At 36.9% G+C, this 19,867-nt stretch overlaps 1 protein-coding gene across 2 annotated transcripts in view; it reads left to right on the plus strand.

Annotated features, from left to right (window-relative positions):
• TECR (trans-2,3-enoyl-CoA reductase) overlaps positions 1-17,525 on the plus strand; it is a 41,576-nt gene extending 24,051 nt beyond the window's left edge. For both annotated transcript variants that reach the window (XM_014059026.2, XM_087709739.1), the window contains 11 exons: positions 2,955-3,006; positions 4,060-4,104; positions 4,505-4,608; positions 4,692-4,807; positions 6,958-7,063; positions 7,230-7,302; positions 8,991-9,034; positions 10,216-10,273; positions 10,730-10,818; positions 13,754-13,799; positions 14,902-17,525. In XM_014059026.2, coding sequence (XP_013914501.2) covers positions 2,955-3,006; positions 4,060-4,104; positions 4,505-4,608; positions 4,692-4,807; positions 6,958-7,063; positions 7,230-7,302; positions 8,991-9,034; positions 10,216-10,273; positions 10,730-10,818; positions 13,754-13,799; positions 14,902-15,029 — 861 coding nt within the window. In that variant the 3' untranslated portion in view covers positions 15,030-17,525. The remainder of the gene's footprint in view (positions 1-2,954; positions 3,007-4,059; positions 4,105-4,504; positions 4,609-4,691; positions 4,808-6,957; positions 7,064-7,229; positions 7,303-8,990; positions 9,035-10,215; positions 10,274-10,729; positions 10,819-13,753; positions 13,800-14,901) is intronic.
• The last annotated feature ends 2,342 nt before the right edge of the window (positions 17,526-19,867 follow it).

Genomic DNA, 19,867 nt, shown 5'->3' on the forward strand with positions numbered 1-19,867 from the left:
CCTCAGCTCCATCCAGTTGCCTCAACTCTACCCCGAATAGGGTCTCTACAGGGTCATAAAAAAGGAAGTTTTAAAAAGTGTGATTATTAATATACTCAAAAATGGAAAGCTTCAGTACCATTCACAATGGAGAAAGATTATAGTTGGGAAAGATAATAGAACTTGCAGAAATGACTAAATTGACTTCTTTGATTAGAGAAAAGACAACATCTATATTTGTTGCTGAGTGGAAAGACCCTATAGGCCTTTCCATGTAACAGAAAAAAAAATAATGAAAACACCCTGTAGGCCTTTGCATGTAACAGAAAAAAATGAACTCCTGATCTATGGTTTTGATGATTAGAAACTATTAGATAATAGAAAAGGAAAACTTTATTTTGTAAACATAGATTTTGTAAGGGCAATTTTGTAATCATACAGATAGTCACTGGTGGGTTCCTACCAATTTGGACTGGTTTGGCTGAACTGGTAGTAGCTTGACGGCCTGGGTCATTGGAACCGGCAGCGACCCAGGCCTGCCACGCCCCTGAACTAGTTCTCTCTTGTTTTTTGCTTCTGTGCATGCACAGAGCAATTTGTGTTGTACTGTGCATCCCTGAGCAAACTGGCAGTAGCGGCTGCCGGAACCCACCACTGCAGGTAGTCTTGGCCTACAACTGCAATTAAGCCCAAAATTTCTGTTACAAGCAAGACAGTTGTTAAGCAGGTTTTGATACATTTTATAACCTTTCTTGCCATAGTTGTTAAGTGAATAACTGCAGTTAAGTTAGTAACAAAGTTGTTAAGTGAATCTGGCTTCCCCATTGACTTTGCTTGTCAGAAGGTTTTTAAAAGGGGATCACATGACCGAGGGACACTGCAACCATCATAAACACATGCCTGTTGCCAAGCATCCAAATTTGAGCACATGCCCATTGGGATGCTGCAATGGTCATAAATATGAAAAGTGATAAGTCAGTGCTGTTGTAACTTTGGTCATTAAATGAATGCTTTTAAGTTGACGACTACCTGTACTTGTATTTGCTGCAAAGAAAATTAAGTCTCTTATTTCTATTTATTTTTATCTTTGTTGCACTTTTGTCTTTTTTTTTTCCTTTTTCTTTGTTTATTTTATATTAGTTTTTGATAGTTTTTTCAGATTTTTTGAAAGAGTGCCTAGATTTGCAGAGGTTTTCCCAGCCTCTATTAACCTTGGATATATTCACTTTTTAATTTGTTTTAATGCTTAGTCTTTGATCCTTATGTTCCCCCTGGCTAATATAGATAGAAAGAGAGTGTGTGAGAGGTGGGCACAGAAACAAATGCAGATTTACAATTTTTGTAGTTCATTTTCTGAATGAAACATCATTGATACCTTCATGTTCACATGCATATCTTAGATTTGAATTCTTTAAGAATCAAGCAGAAAATACTCATTCCATGTTATAACTTCCAAGAACTAAATTTCCCAGGCATGTTTATAACTCCTAGCAAGAATTGATCAGTTTTTTGAAATTTAGTTAGCCCCACCTAGACACTTTATATATATATATATATATATATATATATATATATATATATATGTATGTATGTATGTATGTATGTATGTATGTATGTATGTATGTATGTATGTATGTATGTCTGTCTGTCTGTCTGTCTGTCTGTCTGTCTGTCTGTCTGTCTGTCTGTCTGTCTGTCTGTCTGTCTGTCTGTCTTTGGTTATTCAGGTTTTCTCAATTTTCGCAATTGCTTCTGGAAGCACAAAGCTGAGCAAACAAGCCTGAAGATGACGAATGAGACTTCGTCGAAACGTTGCCAAGACACTTCCAATTTTACACGGGAGAAAACCTGAATAACTAAAGACCTACATACTAACACTTGCAAAAACCTCAGAATGTTTGTATGTATGTATGTATGTATGATGAAAATGTAATTAACAAATTCATGCTAAGTGTTTTTATTACACAAGAAGGCTTTTAATTGCAATAAAGTTGCTTTGTTGCTTTATAAATTTTATGAGTGTGCCACTACATTGTAAAGAACTAACTAGCCTTCAAGTTACAGTAGGCAGTCAGTATTGGTGACATTAGTTTTGATTTAAGAAGTCAGTTTCAGTATCCTTTGACTATTGATTCATTTCATCCAACCCTATTCTGGACCACAGAAATAGCTTTCCAAGGTGGAAGAGAACCAGTTTACATTCAATTCTTACTGTAAAAGGATTAAAACAGAGTTGATGCAATGACCATACAAATAAAGCAACAAAGAAAGAGAGAACAAAACATCTAACCACATTCTTGATGTTGTGTTCTTACAAAAGTGATTGTGAACAACATAAAGGGATTAATACCTCTGCCAACAGATTCCTATTGACCAGAAGCTAGGCATGTACAGTGCTTTGGATTTTCTTTGAAATGTGTGAGAATATGAATGTGCCAGATGTTTATAATCATTAAAGGATTTTACCCATAGGATTGCATGGCTGTAGTGGAGAAACTTCTGTAGCACCTATGCAACCATGGAAAAAGTTGCAAGTGCACAGACTGTTGCATACATACTTTTCAATATTTCAAAGAGTTCATCTGGATTGAATCCAAACTTACACCTCCCTACTAGATGTAATAGGTTCTTGCCTGCAAGCAACTAGGCTGATAAGAATATAGAAGTGTGTGACAGAAGCACATTTCTAACTTATCTCTAGCAGTGTTTCTGGAGTGCTGGGAAGACATTGTTTCATCACAGCTTTTTTAATTTTCTAATTGACTCATCTAGTATTTTGCTTAACACGCTGATATAAGCTGGTGGTATATTTCCAGTTTACACAAAATTTGAATATGCACTTGTTATGTCTGAGGCATTTTTATTGCTGTTGCCTGTTTGTCAGGCTAGAAAGTAGTTAAATCAAAGTGATTTTACTTGATTATACAGATCAGTATCCTTTGGTTTTCTGATTCCTTTTGTGTGTTTCCTTTCAGGTAGAGCCCAATGCTACCATAAATGAAATCAAGAGTCTCTTTACCAAGTCTCGTATGTATAGAAAAATACCACCTTTGTTGTTTACCATATCTTTGTAATGAGTTTCAATGTTGAAAGTGAAGAGCACCTTGATTTATTAATAAAATTATTACATCACTTAAATCAGGGGAAGTCAACCTTTTTATACCTACTGCCCACTTTTGTATCTCTGTTAGTAGTAAAATTTTCTAACTGCCCACCGGTTCCACAGTAATGGTGATTTATAAAGTAGGGAAGTAACTTTACTTTCTAAAATTTATAAAGCAGAGTTACAGCAAACCCCTACCGCAGAGCATGAAAGCTGGAACACCCACTAGTGGGCGGTAGGGACCAGGTTGACTACCACTGATTTAAATGGTTCATTTTTGGAAATATAATTATTTTTCTTTGATTAGAACCAAAGATCAGTAGCTTCAGCTTAAGAATTTATCTTTTTTGTCCTTTTTGTCCCTTTACGGCAGAGGTGTCAAACTCACATCATCACGTCATCATGTGATGTTTTTTCCCCTTCACTAAAACGGGGGTGGGGGTGACACCCCTGCTTTATGGAGTTGAGAAAGAAAAATATATAGATTAAGAGCATTTTCCCCATATGCTGGCTTGTTTCTTGATCAGTTACTTTTACTTGCTGTGGAAGGTAAAGCAATCTGAAGCAGACGAGAGGATCTAAGATTTGTTTGTGTTTCATCAATTTTTTAGTGCTCTCCAGATCTTTTGGGCTTCAGCTGCCATATGGCCACGTTGGTTATCTGTCTAAACTTGTATAAAACCTTTAAAGAAATGGTAATAGCTATGAGTTTAGTCATATACCCAACTACTTTTAAACAAGTCCTATTAGTCATGTGTATAGATTGTACTACCGGTATAGATACTGTTTAAAAATTTTATACATTGACCCAGAATGAGTAACTTTTCTCTAATTTTTAAATTCTCTTTCTCATGAAAACTCATGAAAAATATTTTTTGTCTACCTTTATATCTCTAGATTACTCTTGAGTGCTGCCAACTGATGGCGCTAATGGTCCTGACTCATTATAAGAAAACTTATTTTTTTTCTTTTCTCAGACCCTCAGTGGTATCCAACCCGGCAGTCCCTACGACTAGATCCCAGTAAGTTGCTGTGCTAAAATGTTTGGCTTCCTCACTTTAGGATGAGGTTTTTGGTGAAAGATATGGGAAAGAACAAAACAAAGGCTGGTACTTGCTTGAATGAGATTGTATTAGAGAATAACATTGGTGTGAACATTCTGTGGTTTGGGAATTCACAAGAAGGTCCTCTTTGAAAGAAATCTTTACCTACCAATAGTTAATTGCTAATGATTTGATTCATGAATAAAGAAGATGGCTAAGCATTTTTCATCTCAGGTTACTGTGCATATGTTTGTTCTTTACAATGAAAGGCTAACAATTTATTCTCTGTTGTATAGCCAAACAAGCAACTATAGTGTTTGATGTTCAAATTAAAATTTTGAATCCCCCAGAGTTTCAATGTGATTTCTCTTTCTTTTAGAGGGAAAGACTTTGAAGGATGAAGATATCCTTCAGAATTTGCCAGTTGGTACAACAGCAACATTATATTTCCGGGACTTAGGCGCACAGATCAGCTGGGTGACTGTGAGTGGTATTTCAGTTCTCCTCAAGAAGCACTTCCCTGTGAATTCCTTCTGCCTGTCTACATTCTGTTTTTGTTCTGTCAGGTATTCCTCACAGAATATGCTGGGCCCCTCCTCATTTACCTGATGTTTTATTTCCGGGTTCCTTTCATTTATGGCTCAAGATATGACTTCACCTCCAGCAAATACTCTGTTGTTCAGTGAGTATTTACAGGCCACAATAAACATTTTATTGCTTACATTTAATTTAAACTGGAATGTTTTCCACTAAGTGAGCTGAGATCTTCTCCAAGGAAGGCAGCCCCAAACTTAATTCATTTTTTCTTCCTTGCTAGGACTAGACATTTCCCTTCATATATCTTGCTCTTGTAAAGGAAAATTTCCCTGTATTACAACTGACATTTCTAGAGTTGGCAGAAAAGAATTGGTCTGAATATTGAATTCCTTTTTGCAATTGGGTATTATTGAAGTGTCACATAAGGACATAAAGTTTTGCCCCATCAGACTAAAGGTACATTCTGTGTAATAAAATAGCCAGCATTTGGAAGCTCACAATTTAGGTGGGAGTAATTGCCACTTTCTACTTACATATTCCAGCAATAAGTATTTCAAGCACACTGCTATGATTCGGGACATAGTAAGATGCTATCTATATTGGTAATCATTGATACTTGTGGCACAACATAGGAGAACAATCCCATCATGTCAAGATTCAGCAGTCCATCTGCATTTAAAAGACAAAGGCCACTCTTTTGAAGACAGCGAAGTCCACATTTTGGACAGATGACCACTGGTTTGAAAGAGGAGTCAAAGAGATCATCTATGTCAAAATTGAACAGAGGGGGAGGGATACAACATCATCTATCTCCAGTTTTACAACACAGTCCTTTCAACAGTTCCAAGAAGGCTCCACACCCATTTGCAGCACTCAGGTGACCCTAACAATACAGATAAACCTTCAGGTGGCTTCAACAATTCTCTAAAAGAATTCAAATTACCAGCTATTTGCAAATAGTTCCCCACGTCCAGTTAGAGTTGAAGAAGCTTCTTGGATGAGAAGTGAAACATCTTCAAAAAAAAAACAAGAAAGTCCAGTTCTCTCTTGAAAAAGCACCTTTAGGTGCTGAATGATTGAGAATCTCCTTAGACATTTGCCTATTTGGCACTTTCCAAGAGAGTCATTTCAGCAGTCTTCAATTTCAACCTTGCCCAGCAACCTAAATTTGGTTTCCAGGCCTGCCTGCTTACTTTTCTTCACATTGTTAATACTGATGTGCATCCCATCTACTGGTTTTAGTCCAACATTGCCTATCAAGCTTATTTAGATAACCCTTAATGTCTGCCATCTTCACAGTGGGAGGAAAAGTCACCATATGGTTGGCAAGCCTGTTCTACTTCTATTTGTCTGATGATAGAAATACAATAATAGGATAGCTCAATAATAGAATAGAATAGTTAATAATAGAATAATAAAAATTCCTAATAATAATGTTCTTCACTACTAGAAACTTTCTCCATGAGGCAATATATGTGTTCAGTCACAAAGAGTGGATTCATTCTTAAACTTACTTTCCTCTTCCATGGGTGGAATGTCTCCTACCCTAAAAGAGTTTTATTTTTCTGTAATTAACGAACCCTGGTTGGGATGAGATGCACCATCACCCTTGAAGGCCTCTACCGCCCTCTCCCTGCCTCTCAGCTTCTCCAATTCACTTACTTGAAAATTGCCTTTCCCATTGAGTTCCCATTGTTCCCATGACATGGCCAAAACAATAAAAGCTTTCATGGTACAGGGCAAGTATTTGGGAGATCATCTCTCCAATATATCTATCCAGCAGGAGAAAGATGTTACAGATCCTGTCTATTAGGGAATGTCATTTGGCAAAGCCCAGGAAGAGGACCTTTTCTGCCCCTTTAAAACACAGCAGTCCCAGTTTCCCATGTGACCCCTTGGGAAAATTATTTGTCCAGTCTGCCTTAAAGTCATGGTTGGGTCACCATTGGGAAGCTGAATTTGTTCCAAAGTTTATATAGTGCTTGTGCTAGTTTGTCTGTTGATTGGTTATTTAGATTTTTACCTCGATTGCTGATTATTTAAAAAAAATAATTAAGTATGTTTATTGTTATATATAGTTACGTAGTACTTGTAACTGCTGTTAGCCACTTAGAGTCAATAATTTGAGATGGGTGGCCATATAAATTTAAATAATAAATAGATTAATATGGAAACATGGATATACCTTATCCTTTGGCTGTTAATAATCAAATACAGTAGAATAGTATCTGTATTTTTTGTTTGGTAAGGTTTTGAGTCTATTGTCAGCCATCTCTGTTTTCCTTTCCTTTCTAGCCTGGCTTGCATTTGCCATTCTTTCCATTATGTCAAGCGCCTTCTTGAGACCCTTTTCGTCCACAGATTCTCCCATGGAACAATGCCTTTACGTAATATCTTCAAGGTAATGATATTTTCAAGCAACATAGCTATAGACTAAAAACTGCTCTCCTTTTCTGCTGGGTCTCCTCATGGAGCAATAAAACTGAGGCAGTCAGCAAGTCCTTTTTTTGATATACTGCTACTAATCTATTACATCTTTAATATGACACTTTTAATTCTTTCCTCAGAATTGCACTTACTATTGGGGCTTTGCAGCCTGGATGGCATATTACATCAATCACCCGTTGTATACACCACCTGGTAAGCTAAGAAAAGAATAACATTAGTTGATTAAAGAAGTCCATTTGATTTCTAAAAAGCCGAATATTAAATGAAGTTCATGTTTCTTTCCTTGTAATTAACCGGAAGTGTATACTGGAACATGTGGTGGTGCGGAATCTCAGAATGGGATTGCATAAGAGTGGGTTCTGCCTAGTTAATATGCTTCTCACTGAATGAGTGCTAATAGATTTACATAATGGTGAACTAGTCATTGGAGCTGTACAGATTTCTTGCCTTAAGAAATTGAATAAATACATAATTGAGCAGAATTCCAGCTTTCTTTTTTAAAATAAAAATGTCTAGGCCCTTTAATTTAAAATACTATCTTAAAAACATATAACTAATGTCTGGTAAAATTCTTCAGATCAGAAGCAACAGTAAATATTTGTTGAGGTAGAGCAAGATTTCCAGGAGATTTCCTAGTGCCTCAAATAATTTCTTGAATGGAAAAATGTGTAAGTGTATTCTTTAGTTGAGGGACAGGTTTATAATTTTTCCCTATCTTTCCACCTAAGGATTCCTCAGATCAAGTAATTTCATGAAATCTAATTTCTCTAACTTTATTTTCTTTAAAGTGACATCTTTCACAAGGGTAGCCTCACTCATTCTCCTCCGTTTTAGAATTACAGTTGACTTACTTTCCCTTAGAGATACTTTCTTTATGAATTACTGTTCTGGACTTGACTACTTTTTAAACAGTTCAGGTTTCAGTCTAGATCTAGGGAGATCTCATTCAAATATTCTCTTGGACATTAAAGTCATTATTTTGGGTCTGTTTGTTATAAGTCAGCTATACAAATCTCACAAGTTATGAAGAGGAAAAGCATGGGAAAAAAGGCAGCAAACTATATGCGCCATATACAACTCTACAGAGAACACAGGATATAGTTTGGTGCAAATTATTTCAAGTCTTAATTAAAACATCTGGTATCCTTATGGTACCATATATGACACCTCATATGAAATCAAGATATTTCATATCAAAAGTTATTTCATATTTGAAGTTATTTTTATACATATTTTTGTTTCATTTGTATAGTTCATATTGTAGCTCCTATACTTTTAAATGTGCTATTTTTATATTTTAAATAAAGTAATAAGCAGTAAACATTCTTTTTAACACAGCTGTGCATGAAAAATTGTCTTCTGGTCCTAAATCTCCTTACATTAAAGAGTTCCAATGTAATGAGAAAGGAAGAAAAAACATACATTTGTACATCTTATTATGATCTTTTGGTAAGGAACTTTTGTCAAAGGCTTTATGAAAATCCATGTACACAACATTTCTTGCATTAACCCGGCAACATACTTTTTGACATCTTCAAATATGTCTAGGTGAATCAACTCCTTTGTTTCATTTGCTGGTTTGATTTATTATAATTAATTAGTGAATGGTGAAAGGAGAAAGAAAACTCTGAAGGAATTAACTGAAGGCCTCTAGTTTATCCTTGTTTTTTCCTTTCCTTGTGAGTATTAATATGCTATCACACATATACAGCATATACAGCAATTGTATAGTTACTGTCATGAGATTCTCTTTCATTCAGTTGGAAAATCTTGAGATCTGTCATTGGGGAATCATTTTTCTTTTAGGAATGTTCTAGGTACTCCAATTGTTATAGTTATTCTAATAGTGTTTTTGTTTCTTTTTCTGTGTTCTTTTTCAGCATATGGACATGGACAAGTGAAATTGGCGCTTATCATATTCCTGGTAATAATTTGTAGATTTTTGAAGAATAGCCCTATACCTAAAAACGGTGGATTTGTAATAGAAAATAGGCAGATGTTTTAGACAGAGGCTAGGCCAACCTAAGGTGGGAAGTTTCCCCATGCAAAGTTACATGTTAAAAATCAAGAAAAATAAAAGTTATGACTATCTGTTTGTGGCAGACAAACAAGTCTTATGCAGATTGATAAGATAATATTGGATTTTTTTACAAACCATAATAATTACCTCAAATAAGAGAAAGATCAGTGGCCTTTTGTAGCAATGGGGAGAAATCTGAGACCGGAACTAGAATTATGTATAGTAAAAATATACCTCTCTTTCTTGGTGCATGGAAATATACCTCTCTTTCTTGGTGCATGGAAAGACCATGAAGCGGTTTTGCTTGGGAATGGATCATGCATCTGGTACTATTAAACTTTTTCCCCCTTACACATGTGCTCATGTTTTAAGACCATTATGTTAGTAGGACTCTACAGTGGTTCAAATTCATTTCAAGAAAGGTGCTTTAACATGCTGAAATGTGAATATAGCACTTTACTGCAAGTTTTGAAGGCAGTCTTTTTTTTTTCTTGGACTGATCAGATTCCTGCACTAGGCAGTTCTGTGATTTCAGACTGCTTTCAAGAACTGCAGAAAAATGCTGTATTCATGCTGTGCAATCTTATTTGTTGATTGTATGTATATGATGCATTATAAAGAATGAGAAGACACCTGCACCAAAGAAAATCAAGTGAAACTACAAAAGGGGAAAATAAGGCAGGAGAAAGAAAAAAGACAACAATGTTTTTTAAAAGTTTATTTAGTTATGGTACTGGAAAATACTGGATCCTGAGTTTCTTGTCTTAGAGCCAGAACGTATGGTACTTTTGCACAATTGTAGAACATCTTATTAGTGCCACAGCTTTTAAATTGGTTTGGACTGATGAGAACATGAGACCAGAAGACATGAGTGATAAAAATTCCTTGTTGTATTGGCACATTAAAAGTTTTATCTTTTCCTCCAAGCAAATTCCTAAGATTTCTACAAAATTATTTGAATCACAGATGGGGGGAACTCTGGGAGGTTTCTGTGCCACTATCTGGCTTCTAGTGGTGATAGTAAGCATTAAAAAAATCCATTCTTGCCCCTTCCCTGCTAATACTGGTTTTGTTTCCTCTTGCAGTTCTGTCAGCTGGGAAACTTTTCTATTCATATTGCTCTGCGAAATCTTCGCCCAGCTGGTGAGTATAGAGAAAGACCAAATGGAAGTGCAGATGTCTGTATTAAAAACATCCTCTGCTCTGTAATGGGAACAGCTGACCCTTTAAATAACAAGCCAGCCTTAGGTGCCCAGAGGTAATCCTCTGAAAGCCAAACAAGGAAAAGAAGAGAGTGCTATGTCAGGTTTGGTAGGAAGAAAGGAAGAGTTTTGCAGTTTTTTGGAAGTGGGATGAAGCTACATCAGGCAGAATGGGAAATTATTTTGTTATGGGCTAAAACCATGTTAGAATCTTTGGTATGTGTGTCTTTTTTTAACTGTGAAGTATACAGAACTTTTTTTGTCACCTTTGATAAAGAGAAGGGAGACTTTTACAAGTCTAATGCTTTACTGTAACTCTTGGATGTGTTGTTGGGTGATAGTTATTGCATGCAAATTGGTTTTTTGTCTCAATAAACATTCTTATGATTTCTTCTAGGTTCGAAGGCCAGGAAGATCCCATTCCCTACGAGGAATCCATTTACATGGCTTTTCTTGCTGGTCTCTTGTCCCAATTATACTTATGAGGTATGGCTGTGTTTTAGCTTTGGAACAAATTCTGGATGTTTAAATCTGTATTTTATTAATGAATTATGCTTCATAGGAAACATATAGGTATAGTGACAGTATCTAGGCAAATAGTCTAGAAATCATTACTTTTATCTGTCTTTTAATTGAATGATTAATTCCTGTTGCTCAGAAGCTTCATCCACCCTTGATTTAAATTAAAATTTCATGACAGATGGAAATCTAGTTTCATCTTGAATCATCCAGTAAAGTGGACTTTATTTCTTCTCTCAGCAATTGGTTCTACTGCTGACTTACTCTTTCAGAATAGCCCTTTAAAAAACAATGAGAATACCCATTCATTCTTGTAATTTAAAATTATTATTTTGCATCCTAGAATGATAGAGGGTAGGCTGTGATCTTGTATGTGATAATCCTTCAGATATTTGAAAGTTAAAAATTCTCAATTTTTTCAAATCCTTATTATATAACTTTGTTTTAGTCCCTTGACCATGCTCCTTACATTTCTTTGAACCTGTTATAGTTTCTCTGAATGCTTTGTAAGGTATAGCACCCAGAATCAACTTAAGTAAGAAATTTGATACAGTAGACACAGTCTACTTCTTGGTAAGATAGAACTATGTAGTATAGACAGCATCACCACCAGATGCAGTTGCAGTTGGCTGACCAATCACACTCAGCATGTGGTCCTCAATGGAAATACTTCTATGTGAAGGGAAGCATGCAAAGTTCTATCTTTGCCCAGTGCTCCTCACACCTTCATAAATCATCTTCAGCTGCCCAGAGTTGTTGGATACAATGTGGGCAGCAAATAAATTTAGTTAATTAATAAGGGACTCATGAAATTTGCAGATGATACCATGTTGTGGGGGAATTGATAATACTTTGGAAGATATGTTCAAGATTCAAGATCTTGACAGACTTGAACACTGGGCTCTATCCAACAAGATGCAGCTCAGTGATGAGAATAGCAACGTCTTGCACAAGAAGAACCAAGTGCACAGATACAGGATAGACAGTAACAGGCTCAACAGTATTAACTATGAGAGGGATCTAGGTGTCCTGATGGACCACCATTTAAGTATTAATCAGCAGTGTGCTGCAGTTGCCAAAAAAAATCAACATTGTCCTAGGCTGCATCAATGGGGATTGCATCAAGATCGTGGGAACTGCCTACTGCACTAGTGAGGCCACATTTGGAAAACTGTCCAATTCTGATCACCAGCACACACACAAAACACTGAGGCCCTAGAAAGAGTACAGAGAAGAGCAACAGAGATGATAAGGGGGAGGCTAAATTGTATAAAGAACAGCTAAGGGAGCTTGGTATGTTTAGACTAACAAAGAGAAGGCTTAGGCATGACATGATAACAGTCTTCCAATATTTGAAGGCCTGTCAGTGGAAAGAGGGCATTAATTTATTCTCTATAGTACCTGAGGGCAGGACAAGAAGCAAAGGATAAAAGTTTATCAAAGGGAAATCCAACCTGTTAATAAGAAAGAATTTCCTGACAGTGAGAATCAATGAAACAGTTTGCCTTCCAGAGTTGAATACTGGAAGTATTCAAGAAAAGATTGGACAACCATTTGTCCTTGGGAAGGGGTTTGGGCTAGAAGACCTCCAAGGATCCCCTCCTTTCTTTATGATTCTGTATTTTATAAATTGGATATAGTGGGGTCTAACTAAGTAAAGTAGAACAATTATCTCTCATAATCTCAAACTATATTTCTTTGATGGTTCATAAAATTGATTTTGTCCATTCTGCACTCACTTTATACTCATTTATGAGCAGAAATTATTCATTTCTGAAACCTATCAATATTGTTTGAAATTTATAAGTTACCCAAGTAATTTTAAAAAATAGAAGAGTAAAGGGAGTCCATTTTGGATCTCATTAAAGGTATCATTCTGGTTTAAAGTAGACGGTTCTTTGAAGTTGGTTTTTTCAGAAGCTGTGTATCCACTTGTCATGTCATCCCATTCACACTTAACTATCATGTTAATCAGAATGTCATGGGATATTTTGTGAAAGACTTTGCTGAAGTCAGGATACATGAAATCTATAGCATTCCCAGATTGGCTAAGAAAATTACTCAATAAAAGAATGAAATAATGTTAGTGTGATGAAACTTGTTCTTACCAAATTCATGCTAGTGTCTTTTAATTATTACCTTGTTTGCCATATATTTTTGGATTAATCTCTTTAAGATCAGCTCTCAGATCTTCCCACCTATTAGACTAGTGTGTAATCCCCTGGATCCTTTCCTCATTTCTGAAATAGGAACACATCTGAGCTCATTGAGTCATATGCCATCTGTTCTCTAGAATTTCTCAGAGTTCAGCCTGTCCATCAGCAACATTTTTCACACCCATTTGCGTTGCATTTTAGGAAATATGAAAGGTGTACTCATTTGAAATGAATCGATACTGGCTGACTATATATTTGTCGGCCTCAAGCTTCAGTCCTTTTTGTTCATTTGTCTTTATATTTACCAGTGGAGTACACATAACCTTTTTTTCTTGGTTTCATGGGTGTTAAGAATAGTACCTATGCTTGAGCTAAGACTCATGCACAAATCCCGAATGTGTTTCTGTATTTGCACTGAAAACTTTCCCATAAACTTTCTAGCCCATCTAGATTAGTGTGTAAGTAGAAGGAAATACCTATCCTACTCTTAATTCAAAAGGCAAGTAGCTATGTTCACATGAGTATGACAATCAAGTGTCGAAACAGGCCCTGTAGATGGGATAGAAAGTTTATGGGAAAGTTTTTAGTGCAAGTACAGAAACATATTTGGGATTTGTGCATGAGTTGGGTCTTCATCCTTCAAAGTAGGACTGTGCTATATGTTTACTGTAGCTGAAGAACGCAATGCTCAAGCCTAGAAAGTCTTAATATTTTCCTTGACGTAGTCTTGATGCTTTCTTTTCCAGGTAGGGTCTTGGATTGGTTTTGCCATAATGACTCAGTGCCTTCCAGGTAAGTCCTGATACTAGGTTAGAGCTTTGCTGGAGTCGCTTTTAATAAGAACTTTGTTAAGCAATGTTTATGAAATACAGTTATGTATTTTTATTCTTTCTGGCCCTTCCCAATTTTTCTACTAGAACTGTTCTTTATTGCCAAGTAGATTAGGGTCTATGAATTTAAAACTGGAGAATTATCTTCCCCCTTTCAGCAAAGAAAGTACCAGCATAAGATTACAAGAGCTCAGTAAATTACAGCTTCTGTCTCACAGTAAGCTTCATCTCTTTACTAAGAGGGATGCCAGCAGCTATGCACTCTTCCGCTTGGTCTCTTCATTGCCTTTACTTTGTTTTACCAAGGCACATAGAAGTTGAAGATGTTCTCATTCATTATGTAGTGTAGGAAATAATGAAAGATGCTGCCTCTTGCTGGGATAGTAGTAATCCTGAGGGCTACCTCCTATTTTACAAAATCTGTTTTCCATTTGTTAGGGATGCTTTAGCTCTGGAGTATCTATATTAAACAATGGACAAAGATAGTATTCCCCAAGACAAGTATCCAATGTAATATAAGATTCTTGGTAGTATTTTCTATTTATGTAGTCTCTTCCTTCAAAGGTGTACAGGTAGTCCTTGACTTATGACCACAATTGAGACCAAAGAAAGTTAAGTGAATTTTGTCCTAATTTACGACCTTTATTGCCGTGATTTTTAAGTGAATCACTGCAGGTGTTAAGTTAGTACCACCATAGTTAAGTGAATCTGGCTTCTCCATTGATTTTGCTTGTCAGAAAGTTGCAGAAAGTGATCACAAGACCCCAGGACACTGCAACCGTCATAAATCAGAGCTAGTTGCCAAATGTCTGAATTTTGATCATGTGACCATGAGTATACTGCAATGGTTATAAGTGTGAAAAATGGTCATAAGTCACCTTTTTCAGTGCCATTGCAACTTTGAACAGTTCACTAAAGGAACTGTTGTAATTCAAGGACTATCTGTAATACATTTGGAAAAGGAGTCAATGTTAAATGTTTTAAATTTTTGTCTGCCTTTCTGCTCAGGGAGGATACTTTTCTGAATACCTAATAATATTACATGCTTTTTTGTTTGTCAACAGTGGCTCTGTTTACCTTGGTTGGATTTATTCAAATGACCATTTGGGCAAAGGGAAAGCACCGAAGTTACCTGAAGGAGTTCCGAGATTACCCACCCCTACGTTCGCCTATCGTTCCTTTTCTGCTCTAAGCCTCCTCCTGCACTAAGATATCAAACTGGGCTGGTAGCTTCATTTTTTATCTTCTTGAGCAGCTGTTATTGGAGTCTAAAACGGGGTTTTTTTCACTGTCCACAATGTGTTTGGGGGGGAGGGTTGTTGGAATTCCTTCCTTTTAAAGTTAATTGCCCTTTCCTCAGTCATCTTTGTCCTTTGCCCTTAATCCAAAACCACATTTGACTTGGAATAACACTTTGCTACAGTTACCATGAAGCCAAACACTGCAACAAGAACAAAGGGAACAATCCAATTTTACAGGGGGGGGAGGGAGTTGAACAGCTGCTACGCATTATATTTGTAAGAGCAGATACCATAAATGGAACCTAGGCAGCTGGACTTTGGCCAAAAGTGAGGTCATAGAATAGCAATCTTAACTCTAGTTCTTATTAATAATTTTAGAAAAGTTGTCCACTGCATTTGTGCATCACTTTGGATATGAAAGCATAAAAGTGCCTTGCAACGCATGGTGCCATTCCTAAACCAAATGGGTCTTTCCTGGGATGGAAAGACCCAGGAAAAGGCATGGCTGCTTTAAGGAGTTGCAGACTGATGCAGTCATCATGGCCCTGTGTGGTACAATACACTGTTTTTCATTTGCATTTGCATTCAAAGCACAGCACAGTCTATTAATTCAGTTGTGGGCATTCTCCTAGTAGTAAATATTATTGCTATATTTTTTTTATTCTGGAGTGATGCTTGGTACTAAAAAATTGTAATGTTTTTTTCTGTTGGGAAATAAACTGACTAAGATCAGTGACAATACTAACTTCATCTCTTTTATAGGAGGATCTTGTGTCCCTTTTTAACCCTTGTTCAACTAGTAGGCATTTGTGCTTGAAACCAAAATTTAAAATGGCTGAATTGAATGACATTACAAGTAATTTCATAAGGGCAGAACGCATTATTTAATCATCCCAGTTATAAGCTAAATTATGACATGGCAAATTCCCTGCTGTGAAGCAAAGGAAACAAATTAGTTATGATCCAGTATTAGCTTTGGTGTTACATAGGTTGTTTCAGTCCTGTCTACCATACAAATTGGCCACTTGTCGTCCACATAAATGATTTTCCTTTTCCTACCTAGTAGAATCTTATGAGTGGTGAACATCATCTTCCAAGTAGAAGTGTATCCCTGACGTGACTCAATTTTGTGGGATGGTAGAGTATGCCTTCTGTAGTTAAGTTCTTGAAATGCAAGTCTAGCAAATACAGTCTTGTGTCTAACTAGCAAGAATTGTGTAACTTTCTGTAACACAGGCCTATTGAAAGATGAATGGACAGGGCAATTATGGAGATATACAAGTGAAACTTCTATTTAATGGATCAGATGATAAAAGGTGTTTCCTCCAGTTGTCCATTAAATAGAAGAGTGATCAATACCAATGTAGGTAAATGCTACAAATTGCATCTTTTGTTTGACTTACTCAATTTGTATAATGTTTACAAGTGCACTGAGAAATTGGGGGGGGGGGGGATTCTGCTTTGAAATTTGTAACCATTTCTAGCACTTAAGAGATAAGGAACTGCCTATTATTCCTTCTATAAAAATATTCAGTGTTACAGAACTGAAGCCTCTGAGGTTTGGACTGTCTTCTTGAGAGGAGGTTGTTTATTTTTCTATTTGTCATTGTTACCAAGGTTGGGATACTGCTTAGAGTTAGTTTTTGGATTATGACGGCAACTGAGAGTGGGATTGCCATTGCTAAGCAATGTGGTTGCAAAGTGGAACATCAGGTGGCCACACCACTTAACAACAGCAATCCTGGCAATTCCACTTACTGTCATTACCTCAATATATGCAGGTTATTAAGTGGAAAGTGGTAGGAATTTTAAGTAAGGACCAGGATGGGAAGTTGGAAGGGTTGGTGCAGGCTGTGATTTGGAAGTGGGGGTCTGTGGGGAGGAATGGCGGGGGCAACAGACTTGAGCATAAGCAGGTTGTGGGATACACAGCATGACAAGAAGCCTGGAGAACTTACTAGAGTAACATGCAACCTTCCTTTCTGGTTTCCCCATTGATTTTGATCTTTTGAAGCCAGCAGGGAAGGTTGTAATTGGCAATAATCTGATGACAGGATGCTGCAATTGCAGTAATACAAGCAGTTGACAAGTCTCTGAATCATGATTGCATGACCGTGGAGCACTGCGAAGGCCAGAACTTCAAGGATTGGTCATAAGTTCCACTTGTTCAGCACCAACTTCAAATGGTTGCTGAATGAGTGGCTAGTAAATGGGGACTACTTAATTTGGAGGCAGCCCCATTTGAAGTAGAGTGGAACTTGATTCCAAACAAATATGTTCACAGTCAAGATGAATGTTTGTCATAGACTTAGGTTATGCTGCATGTGAGCAGTGATATCTGAAACCTAGGCTCCAAGGCTGCTGTTAAATGAGCCACTGACTTTTTGCTATAATCCATTTCATGTGGAACTTTATTTAAACTAACCAATAAAAAATAATCCAGCCACTGGGCAGTCTCAGATTGTTTTTTTAAAGCATGGAATTATACATTGAAGGACTTTTTTCACACATTGGGGAAGACTACAGGTAAGAATGGACACTTCTGTTATATTTGATATATCGTTTCATTTTAAATTAATTGGACCAGAAACTATATAGTCTTATACAAACATTGGATTCCTAACAGATTATAGTTGCATAAGGAGAATGGGACTGCTTACTGGCTAGGAAAATTTAAAGTTAAGATTTGAGAGTCCTGTGTGACTTATCTTACAAATTGCACCTGTAGGTTGACCACAGAATTGGGCTCCCCAGTTCAAATTCGCTCACTTCGTTGTATATGTACAGGTAGTAGGATGAACAGAGAACTCATAGGACACAAAATATTATTCTTTCATGTGAAAAATGACACACCAGGTAGGACTGACTATAAATATAAATACATTGAATGAAAAACTTATTGTTAATGAACTGTATTTCCAAAGAAATATTTTGAACACCTATACTTGGTATTATCTCATGATCAACTGCGAACAAAATACCTTTGGGTGCTCAAGTATTATGGATGATTGCACCTCGTGTTTTACTCAGCTATAGATGAGCTTTTACTTTCAGAATTAAACACAAGTAAAATTGGATAGAATGGTATTCCCCATTCCCAGAAGCCTATCCAGCTGAAGGACAGGATAGAAAAAAATATTCAAATATACTGTACATGAGAAAGACTCACTTGAAAGAAACTCATCCCACATAACTTCTTCCTTTGAAAAATCACACACAATTAATTGAACAGCAAATTGGCAGAAGCATGATTGTGAATGTTTACAAAAGATGAGAAATGCAGCTTGGACATATTACACAAGAAACTTTCAAGGCGACATGCAACCTACTTCTAGCTGCAGTAGCTATATGACTGTTGACTTATAGTAACAACTTTGCCATCACCATTAGTAATACCCCTTGTTTTGGTTCTGCTGTCAACTGTAGCCTATATTACTGCTCAACCCGAGCGATTGGATTAGTGGTGGAATTCAAAAATTGTTACTACTGGTTCTGTGATCATGGCTTGGTGGGTGTGGCGGGGGAAGGATACTGTAAAATCTCCATTCCCACCCCACTCCAGGGGAAGGATACTGTAAAATCTCCATTCCCTCCTGATCAACTGGGACTCAGAAGGCAGATAATAGATGGGGGTGGGGCCAGTCAGTTCTCCGAAATACTCAAAATTTCTGCTACCAGTTCTCCACTGGTCAGACCCTGCTGAATACCACCTCTGGATTGGACACTCCTTTCAATTAGTCCCAGATATCTTTGGAGGGGGCTAGGTGGAATAGTTGGTCTGGTCTGGCTTGGTGCAGATATCTTTCTCAATTACTGGTTATGTCCTTGATTGGATAGCTGGGTAAACATACTGGCTTGCTTTATGGACTACAGGTGCTGTTACCAAATGCCAGATTGGTGAATAATAAAATCTGAGCAACCTCTAGTATGGTGCAGAGCTGCTTCACCCTCTACTATACAGGCTATGCAACAGGTTGCTAGATAGCTAAAAAGCAGATGGAGAGAAACTTCTCAAATTTGATCAAATTCCAGCGTTCATTACTGAATAGTTTGGTGGAAGACATCATGAGACTTTCCCTCTACTTTGCATCCTTTCAGTGTCATCCAGTGGAGCTTTTCTCAATAATTCTTGGCTTTTGGAGCCTGGCCTAACTAGAGGCATTTATTTGTTTCCCATCTTTATTTATTTTATGAATAACTCAAGGCAGCAAACAAATGCAATACATCTTTCTCCTATTTTCCCCACAAGAGATCTGTGTGGTGGGTTAAACTGAGTGTGTGTCACTAAGTGTGAGTTACACAGCTGACTTTTATGGCTAAAGTGGGCCTTGAACTCATGGTCTCTCACTTTCTAGCCTGATCTTTGAACTGATAAACCAAACTAGCTCTAGATAATTATGACCATAATTGAGCCCAAAACTTGTGTTAAGTGAAACATTTGTCAAGTGAGTTTTGCCCCATTTTATGACCTTTCTTGCCACAATTAAGTGAATCACTGTAGTTGATAATTACTAACCCAGTTGTTAAGTGAATCTGGCTACCCCATTGACTTTGTCAGGTTTCAAAAGATGATAATATGACCATGGGACACTGCAATGGTCATACATATGAACCAGTTACCAAGCATCTGGATTTTGATCACATCATCACGGGCATGCTGCAAAGTCATTACTGAAAAATAGAAGCCATTTTTTTCAGTGCCATTGTAACTTTGGTCATTAAATGAACTTGTAAGCCGAGGATTACCTGTGTAAAGAACCCGTTGTCTCTAAGTTTGAAAATAAATCAA

This window comes from Thamnophis sirtalis, unplaced genomic scaffold (genome assembly GCF_051295495.1).
Source record: "Thamnophis sirtalis isolate CommonGarterSnake01/CBP01778 unplaced genomic scaffold, rThaSir2_p1.2 scaffold_3, whole genome shotgun sequence".
Taxonomy (NCBI): domain Eukaryota; kingdom Metazoa; phylum Chordata; class Lepidosauria; order Squamata; family Natricidae; genus Thamnophis; species Thamnophis sirtalis.